At 26.3% G+C, this 10,727-nt stretch overlaps 1 protein-coding gene across 3 annotated transcripts in view; it reads left to right on the forward strand.

The window, feature by feature from the left end:
* Nucleotides 1–5,262, forward strand: part of alph (protein phosphatase alphabet) — a 42,229-nt gene extending 36,967 nt beyond the window's left edge. For 2 of the 3 annotated variants that reach the window (XM_075292869.1, XM_075292876.1), the window contains exons 5-6: nt 647–701; nt 4,351–4,800. In XM_075292869.1, the coding sequence (XP_075148984.1) occupies nt 647–701; nt 4,351–4,365 (70 nt within the window). In that variant the 3' untranslated portion in view covers nt 4,366–4,800. Of the gene's footprint in view, nt 1–646; nt 702–4,350 lie in introns of all 3 variants that reach the window. The other variant, XM_075292884.1, reaches the window with a different exon arrangement.
* Nucleotides 5,263–10,727: the final 5,465 nt, after the last annotated feature.

Below are 10,727 nucleotides of genomic sequence, written 5' to 3' on the forward strand. Positions count from 1 at the left end.
GATAATTTTATTTCACAAAATGTGAAAATGCTTGATATTAAAATCTTAATGGATTTAAGTTTTTAGTATCAAGCGAGTAAGGAAATAAATAAATTACGACTATTTAAAAATTGCAACTAACTGGAGCACAGGTATCAGTTCTGTGATAGGTCCGTCAGTGGCAATTTGCACCAATTTCCCGTAGGGAAGTTACAAAACTTGAACTTTCACGACTACATAAATTACGTATTTCTGGAAAATCATGAAATTTTCTTAAAATCAATATGGTGCAAAAAATATTTCAAATTTTTATATGCACTTAAACAATTAATTCTTTTTCATCATTTATGTTGTTATAAAACACAGAAAAAAATTTCACGAACATTTTTCCAATTAAAATCTTAATTGAGTTTTAAAAAATATTCAATTAAAAATTTAATTGATTTAACAAATTTTTTAATTGAAATAAAAATCAATCACACAAATTAATAGTATCAATTAAATATTTAATTGGATCAATTAATTTTGTAATTAAATGATTGAAGACATTTCCATTAAAAAATTAATTGGATCAATTAATTTCGTGATTGAATCAGAAAAAACTTTTTTGTGAGTACTTACATAATTTAGATGATAATAATCTTTTGATCTTCTTTTCTCTTTACAGGTATCACATTATACAGCGAATATTTAAGGAAATGTTCCCCAAAGAAGAGTGTGAAGTACGAAATATATTTTATAATATGTAGAAAATAAACCTTTCGAATATCCTCCCTCTTTTCGACCTTATTCAATCCTATTTTGCTTTAAACATTTCTTTAGAAAAGAAAACAATTTAAATATTAGCAAAATGCAATGATATTTTGTTTTCATAAATTTTATCGAAAAATTAAATGAAATTTTTCCATGATTGGAATGGTTTAAAATTATTTAATATTTTTTTTTTCATATCACAGCATCACAGCAAAATTGGTTTTTCATTGCTTTTAATATTTGTTGTATTTTGCTATATTATTTTTATAAAAATTATTGTTAAAATCGAAATGCTACAAAAATTATGTTGATGTAATTCGTTGATGATAAATCCTAAAAAAAAACTTATGGAAAAAAATTAAAAATTTTGAAAAAATTAAAAATTTTGAAAAAATTAAAAATTTTGAAAAAATTAAAAATTTTGAAAAAATTAAAAATTTTGAAAAAATTAAAATTTTTAAAAAAATAAAAATTTTGAAAAAATTAAAGATTTTGAAAAAATTTAGGATTTCTTTAAAAACGCATTACAATTATCTAAATAGTAACCTTAAAATTTAAGTGAACTAACATTTTCCAAATATTGAAAAAATATGGAGTACATAATTTAATATAGGTCCCTTTTCAAAATATGATATTAAAAAAGGCAATTTTTTTTATAAAATTTTCGGAAGAAATTATCTTGAGAAGTCGACTATTTCCAAAGTCGATAATCGATTTTGCCAAAATAATGAAAAAGCTACCTATTTCCAAATTTTGAAAAAGTCTACACTCATAGAAAAAAAGTCTGCTAAAAACAGAAGTCGATGTCTACTGTTACATTTTTGTACTTCAGGGTCTACGAACAACAAATTATAAAATTTTTAGATTATACACAGAAAAGAATATCACCAAAATATTCCCAATTAAAAAGTTGATTGATGTTGAAAACTTTTTCAAATGAAAAAATTAATGGATACTATTAACCTTTTAATTAAACTAGAAACATTAAGTCAATTAAGTTAATGATTGAGAGTTTTTAAATTTTCAATTAAAAACTTAATTAATACAATTAACTTTTTAATCAAACTCGGAAGAGTTAGTTACAAAATTATGGATGTATATTTTTTTAAATTCTTAAAATTTAAATTTAAAAATTAAAAAAGAAAATGATTGAAATATAGTATAGCGATTGAAAATAGTTTCGTTTTTAATTGAAAAATTAATTTAATTTTGCTTTCAACGTCAATTAAAAATTTAATAGAATCAATTAAAAAATTAATTGAAATTTGCTAATGAAATCAATTAATTTTTTAATCAAGTATTTTTTTGGATGCTCAATTAAAACTGTGATTGATACTATTATTTTCGTGATTGAAGACCTTTCAATTAAAAAAATTAATTGGATTAATTAATTAATTTTTTGATTGAATCTAATAAAATTTTTTTTGTGTGTACACACAAAAAAATTTTTTTCTGATTCAATCACGAAATTAATTGATCCAATTAATTTTTTAATTGAAATGTCTTCAATCACAGAAATGATAGTATCAATTAAAAAATTAATTGAAGGTCAATTAAAAAATTATTTGATCCAATTAAAAAATTAATTGATACTATTAATTTTTGTGATTGATTTTTGTTTCAATTAAAAAATTTGTTGATTCAATTAAATTTTTAATTGAATATTTTTTAAAACTCAATTAAAATTTTAATTGAAACATTTTTCGTGAAATTTTTTTCTGTGTACATTTTCCCCAAAGTATATTTAAAAACCAAATGTATATTTTTGCATTGTAATAAACTTACAAGCTCTTAAATGCGACTGACAAATATTTTGTTTGCTGTTATGCCTCAATTTGATAAGTTGACCCCAGCAAAAAAAAAATGGTAGTTCTTCTAAAGGCACAACTTTAAAAGCACTTCCAAAAATGTTATCCCAAAGATGTTCTTTATTTTAACTGCACAGGAAGTTCATTTGAGTCACTTTTTTTTATAACTCGCTTTTTTCACATTTTTAATGGGAATTAAAAAATTTTTTTGTTTCAAATAGGTTTAAAACAGTTTATGAATTAATAAAATGATACAAATTATTTAAATTATGGCGAAAAAATGTTAAATCCGTTCTAGAAAACATGCGAGTTTTTGAAAATATTTGATGTCAAACGTTCCAGACAAGCGTTAGAATGCATTAAAAATCATAAAAAATTTAAAAGTTTATTTATTTGTTAAAATGTCACATATTTTTTAATTCACATCCAAAATACTGAATTCGCATCACACCTTAAGAAGTGATGCAAATTCAGTGCAACGTCTACTGAAATGGTGGACATCCGTCCTATGACCAGTCCATGTTAAATTCATCGCTTCTACGCCAATTTTGCACCACTTCCGGATCCAAAAAGAACATTTTCACTACTTTTTTGGCGGCAGCAAAAAAGCGTCGCCATCCATTTCAACAGCCATTGTAGTGAATTTGCATCACTTCTTTAGGTGTGATCCGAATTCAATGTTTTGGATGTGAATTAAGAAATTTTGTGATATTTTGAAAAATAAATAATTAAAAAAAAAAAAAAATTATGAGTTTTAATGCATTCTTACGCTTGTGTGGAACGTTAATAATTTTTAAAAATTCGCAATTTTTTCAGATTGGATTTAGCATTTTTTTCGACAAAATTTAAATGATTTGTACCATTTTATTACCATAAAATTTAAAATTACCCATTAAAAATATGAAAACACCAAGTTATACAAAATTGAATTAAGAGAACTCCCTGGGTAGTTAAAATAAAGAACTTCATTGGGAGTGCATCTTCTGGAAGTGCTTTTAAAGTTCTGCCTTTTGAAGAACATCCAAATTTTTTTTGCTGGGTGGGACGTTTTTATTTGTTTTAGCTCAACTAAGACATGTTTTAGTGTAATCGAGTTTAAAAAATAGCAGACAATATTTGCCATTTCAGCAAACAGTGACTGCTTTCCCTTTTTTCAGCAGACTTTTTGCTGTTTTAGCAGACTTTTCTGTTCTTTCTACTAACAAATTACTTTGGGTGTACTCAAATTTTCTATTTTTCTTTTGACGCAAACAAAAAAATGTTGAAACGCAAATCGCTGCATCAATTTCGGTGTTTTTTCTCCTAAATGCGACTGGCAAACATTTTGTTTGCTATTAAGACTCAATTTGATAAGTTGACGTTTTTATTATTTGTTTCAGCTCAACTAAAACATGTTTTAGTGTAATCGAGTTTAAAAAATAGCAGACAATATTTGCCATTTCAGCAAACAAAGACTGCTTTCCTTTTTTCGGCAGACTTTTTGCTGTTTTAGCAGACTTTTCTTTTGTTTCTACTAACAAATTTCTTTGGGTGTACTCAAATTTTTTTATTTTTCATTTGACGCAACAAAAAAAATCTGCATCACTTTCCATAATTTCGGATGTTGTTTTTTTTTTTTTTTTGAAAATACAACTAAGGGAAATTATTTATCTAAAATGTTTTTCTTTTCGTCTATTTTTTTATTTTTAATAGATCTTATATGTACTGTAGCTTCGTTAGTCGTTTACCATATGTATATAATCTCTGCATGTTTTCCTACTGTTATTAACATTTGTTTATGTATGTTTTCTTTTTCTCCTCCTTTTTTTAGACGACATCACATTGAAACCCGGTTACACCAGATTTTTATATAAATATATATGATAAAGTGCAAATTTAATAAGAAATTCAACCGTAAAACAAGCAACAACAACAGCATCCATTAAATAAAAAAAAAAATAAAACTGATGTCAACAACCAACCAAAAAACAGCTAAACAAAAGAAAAATAAAAACAAAATTAAAACATCGTGAAACCTACAATATTTTTGGATACAAAAGAGATTAGAAAAAAAAACAACAACATCATACCTTCCTTTTCATTAAAAACAGGAAAGCAAATAAACCATCCACAACTATATCATCCCGAACAACAAATCGTATTTAAATACCCAAGAAACAAGAAAAAAAAACATAACATTTAAATAGTTTCAATCAAACGCCCAGCCCACTACCATATACACCAACACACGGACAAGATCTATTACAAAACAAAAAAATAATTATTAATTTACAAAATGTGTTTTTAATTTTATTAAACTATTATAGTAACGATAAAAAAAATACCAAGGAAGAAGAATCAAATTCATTCAAAACCTTTTTTTTTGCAACAGTCATACATACACACATACCAACTCTTTTCAGAATCCTGACAAGAAAGTGAAGTGAAAACACGTATACTTAAAAAACAAACAAACAAACTAATTATTAAGTTATTAAACAAAGAAAAAAACATATTTTCCTTTTTTTATATGAATATGTATACAATACACTCACACACAAACACATTTACATACTCCATTCACCGAAAACAGAAACTACCAACAACCCAGCAACAATAAATATCACACATACAAAAGGACATACTATATAGAAAAGCGGAAACGGAAGTTGAATAAGATGAAAATACAAAACACAATTTATAATCCTTAATTGTAAGTTTTAATAATAGAATCATATATATATATAATAATAAAAAAAAAAACAGAAATCTAAAATGAGGGAAAACATACACAATATTAAATAACAAAAAAAAAAATGAAGAATTAACAAAAATTAAAAAAAGCAAAACAAATGTAATGTTTGCACATACACAGGGATTCCTTTAAGTTTTTTTACTCTTCTTTTTAAAAAACCTAAAACAAAATATATTCATTAGCCACTAACTTCAAGAAAATACAAAATCTCAATTTTTTATAGATTATATTGGTTGTCTTGCCATTGTTAAAAGAAATATATATTTCACTTTCGAAACATCAAAAATATTTAAATAAAAAATAATTTCAGTAAAAAAAACTAAAATTGTCCGAAATTTGTGTAGGTTTTTAATTTGATGAATAACCTATTTCTGTTAAGGTGATTACTATGTTCGTTTCTTCTACCAAAAACTCGAAACTAAAAGTGCACAAATCAAATCTATATGAGGACTAAAATAATTTTTTCAAATATTGTCAAATATTAAATGGCAAGTTTGAGGACATTTTGTCTTCGTATATTAATTCATTCATTAACTGCCAAAAAAAAACTGGGTTAACGCTCGAAAACTGGACATAGTACCCACCTTTAAATAAAAATCAGTAAAGGTACCCATTAAGAAAAGGCATGATTTCGTATTAACATTTTGGATATCTTGAGTTTTATGTTTGCATTTTTATTTTTTTTTTAAAGATGGGTATTAAGTTCCAGTTTAGCCGCTAAAATCGCCATTTTTTCACGATTACTTTTCTTTAATAATCAATTTTAAGGAATACAAAGTTATAATAAAATTTGCAACAAATATGTATAATCTTATGCCTTTTTTTACTGATTTAGTTTTCACTTTAGCGGCTAAACTCGAACTTAATACTCACCTTAAGTCAAAAATATTTCACAATTGCTATATTTTTAATTTATATCATGAAGAAATAGAATTAAAAAACTAAAAATTAAAAAAAAAAATAAAAAATTTAGGCATCCAAAAGACCGATCATTAACAGAAAGAAATAGGTATCCAAGAACGCCACATTTTTCGATGATGAAAAAAAACTTAATAACTATTATAGTCGAAATGTCAATATTACAAACATTATAAAATAATGAAGATTCAAAAAAAAAAAAAAAATCAGCTACCCAGCAAAAAAATTTGGAAGTTCTTCCAAAGGCACAACTTTAAAAGCACTTCCAGAAGATGCACTCCCAATGATGTTCTTTATTTTAACTACCCAGGAAGTTCTTTTAATTCAATTTTTTATAACTTGGTTTTTTCATACTTTTAATGGGTAATTTTAACTTTTTTTGTAATAAAACGGTACAAATCATTTAAATTTTGTCGAAAAAATGCTAAATCCAATCTGAAAAAATTGCGAATTTTTGAAAATATTTGCCTTCTTACGCATTAAAACTCATAAAAAATTTTAAAAATTATTTATTTTTCAAAATATCACAAAATTTCTTAATTTACATCCAAAACATTGAATTCGGATCACACCCGAAGAAGTGCAAAATTAACGCAGAAGCGATGAATTTAACATTGGCTTGTCATAGGACGGAAGTCCTCCATTTCAACAGCCCACTATGGGCGGAAATTGAAAATTTGCGGCAAAAATTATTTACAATCAATCTAGTCCGATGATTGATGAGTTGAAATATCTCTTTGAAATCATAAGCTCTAATAATCTGTCGCAATCAGAAAAAAATCAACCCTTCCATCAACGCACGGATTGACGCATGGTGTGTAATTTAACCTTTAGACCATACTGCGCTTATTTATTTCGATTGTTTTCAAATTCAACACAAAGTAATTTTTTATAGTACCCTTAAAGTGTGCAAAATTTCATCAAATTCGGTTCAGATTTAGATATAGCTACCATATATATGTATCGCCTGATTTTTCCAAATTTGACTATAAAACCCTTACATTTATTTTAGTATGGGCAAGTTTGGGCAGACAAACTTTACAGCACGTAAAAGTATACTTCCTCACGAACAATAATAAGCAAAAATTTTCATTAACAATCGTTAACATTTCTAGTTCTATTCCTCGCAAATATACGTATGTGTTACAATTTTCACATATAAACCGCACTTTTGAATCCATAAATTCAAGTTCGAAAACAAAAATATTTTGTAAAGTCTTTACAATATTTTGAACTACTAAACCTCCTCTTAGAATCTATATTTAAAAGCTTTCTTTATTCACTTTTATTGCGAAAAAAATTAAGCACAAAATTTTTCAATTTTTGTTCGCCTTTATTAAACGCAACTGGCATACATTTTGGTAAACATTGACAGCCTTTTTCTCCTGAACAGGGTTGCCAAGTTTTGTTCTATAGTAATATCAATTGGAATATCCAATAATTTTTCATTTTGAAAATTTGACTTTTTGCCGCGTTTTTGCGTTTTCCGCCCATAGTGCAGCATTTGCACTGAATTTGCATCACTTCTTTAGGTTTAGGATCCGAATTCAATGTTTTGGATGTAAATTAAAAAAATTCTGTGATATTTTGTCAAATAAATAATTTTTAAATTTTTTATAATTTTTAATGGATTCTAACGCTTGTCGGAAACGTTTGACCTCAAATATTTTCAAAAATTCAAATTTTTTCAGATTGGATTTAAAATTTTTGTTGACAAAATTTAATTGATTTCTACAATTTTATGAATTCTTACTCAGTTTTTAACCTATTTGAAACAAAAAAAGTTAAAATTCCAATCCATTAAAAGTATGAAAAAATCAAGTTATAAAAAATTGAATTAAAAGAACTTCCTGGGTAGTTAAAATAAATAATATCATTGGGAGTGCATCTTCTGGAAGTGATTTTAAAGTTGTGCCTTTGGAAAACTTCCAAATTTTTTTGCTGGGTGGGTAATTTTGCAATTTAAATTCGTTTTATAAACTCAAAAGTCGATTATGGGATTAATGAAAATATTTTTATTAGCGCAACTATCAATCAAAAGCTGAAAATTAAGTCTTCAGTTAGACTACGAGGTCGTCTTCAATGATATAGTCAAAAAAGTCGATTATGAAATTATGAAATAGTCAAAAAAAAAAAAAAAAAATCAGCTTTAGTTCATGGATGTGAATAGACGAAATTGAATTTTTGTGATTTATAAATTCGTCTTATCATGCCAATTTAATTTCGTTTTATAAACTCCAAAATCGGACTTTTCATAGACTCCCAAGTCGATTTTTACATTTATTTTTTTTTTAATTTATGGGCGTGGATTGATCTTTGTTTTTCGGTTTTCATGAAAATTCAAATTCGTTTTATAAACTCAAAGATCGATTCCTGCTGTTAATCAAAATCGATAAATTAAATTTCACTTAATTCTAATTCTATATTAAACTGAGTACTATGTTCAGTTTTCAAGCTGAAAACCAGCTTGTTTTAACGGTTACTTTTTTATTAATTAATTTAGAAATATAAAATTATTTGCAATCAATTTCTTGGATCTTACTATTTGGCAAGACTTGATCAAAATATAATCACCTTCATAAATATATTTATACTTTTAATTTAGTGTTTTGGTGAAAAAACCCGAACATAGTACTCACCTTTAGTGAAAATATCAATAAAAACGAAAATTAAATCTCCAAAGTCGACTCTTCAGCAGTGGTTGTCAAATAATCAAAATCGGCCTCCATGATCGTTAAAGCGGACATACCAAAGACTCTCAAGTCGATTATTAAAAAAAGTCGAAGAAGTTTTTAGTCGAAAATCAAAAAATGTTCTACAAATCAGCTTTAGTTTACGTGAATTGACATTTTTTCGTATAGACGAACTAGATTTATGGTGTTAATCAAAAGATTTAGCATCTGATTTTAATATATTTCTTTTTTGTTTGTGAAAATTAGAGGTGTGCACGTGACACGAAATTATCGTGACTCACGAACATTTTCGTGACTCACGCGTGAGTCACGCTGACGGCAACGGCGTGAGTGTGCGTGAGCGTGATTAACCAACCAAATGTCGTGCATGATCGTGAGTCACAAAAATAATATGTTCGTGAGTGTGCGTGAGTAACGAATTTCGGAAAAACAAGCTCACGAAAATAATCCCGTTTACGAATATCGAGAGACACGTGATATTTCGTGAGTCATGACATTTAAAAGATTTTCGTGAGTGAGTACAAATTTTCTTTTCGTGAGCGTGCGTGACCGTGAGTCCTACCAAAAAATATCGTGCGTGAGTGTGCGTGAATAAGATTTCTCCGTCGTGAGTGTGCGTGAGCGTGAGCACAATATTACTCACGTGCACACCTCTAGTGAAAATATCAATAAAAAAACGAAAATATGTTAAGGTCTCCAAATTCTACTCCTCAGCAATGGTTGTCAAATGACCAAAAAGTCCAAAAAAAGTCTCCACGAACGTTAAAGCGAACTTTTTACCGATTCCTCGAAGGCGGATTTATTAAAATGTCAAAAACTTTTATATTAAAAAAAGCGTTATTTTTTGGACGTGAATAAATTTATTTTTATAGTTCGTTTTGAAATTTTGTGATTTGTAAATTCGGCTTCTGACAATATTCAAATAACTCTCAAAGTTGAACACTCTGAGAGACGGACACCTTTTAAACTTGGGAAATTTACTTCTGACAGTTTTCACTTTATTGGGATTTGCTATAAATATCGAACTTGTAATTTTTTTGTCAATTTGTAATCATTGGTTTTAAAGATAATTTCAAATCAATATTTAAACGCTTAGAAAATCCAGAAATGAAAATGTTTAACGGCGAAAGATAATTTCGCTTGGGGCGTTTTAAACAATTATAATTATTGTTTATACTACACGCTGATCGAAGGACCATATTTTCTATAAAACGATTTATTAAATTTATATATTCTCTTTTGGAATTTGTGATTTTGTATTTTCTTCAGATGTAGAAGGTTTAATTTGCCAATAAAAAAATTTCCATTCTATATTTTATTCTCGCTCTCATATACACATACATGTTATTTAATGATTACATTATTTTTTTTTTGTTTTTTTTTCTTTTAGTTTGATTTTGTTCTTTTCTTCCCATGAAGGAGTTCCATTTTATTTTATTATTTATTATGATTTTTAATGCCGTAACCAAACAATTTTCCTATATTTTTATTAATTTCTGTTTTTGTATTTACTATTGTATTTTTTTCTCTTTGTAGTTAACGTAATTAGTGTGTTTTTACTTTCTGTATTAAAACAAACAAAACAAAAATATGAATTGTTTAATGTATAATTGTTATTATTTTTTTGTATAACTTTAAAATCTATGGAATCGTTTGTTTTTTTTTTTTATAGAAGCCTCTTTGTTGCTTTCTTTATACATATATATATATATAGTTTTTTTTTGTCATAAAATGTTTGTTATACCATCATCTTTACCTATATTAATTAAAACAAAATGGAAAATGTTTACTCTTAAATGATTATTATTAATTTCAAATTTCTATTTTTAATGTAAGCCTTAT

Source organism: Haematobia irritans, chromosome 1, assembly GCF_050003625.1.
Source record: "Haematobia irritans isolate KBUSLIRL chromosome 1, ASM5000362v1, whole genome shotgun sequence".
In the NCBI taxonomy this organism is placed as follows: Eukaryota; Metazoa; Arthropoda; class Insecta; order Diptera; family Muscidae; genus Haematobia; species Haematobia irritans.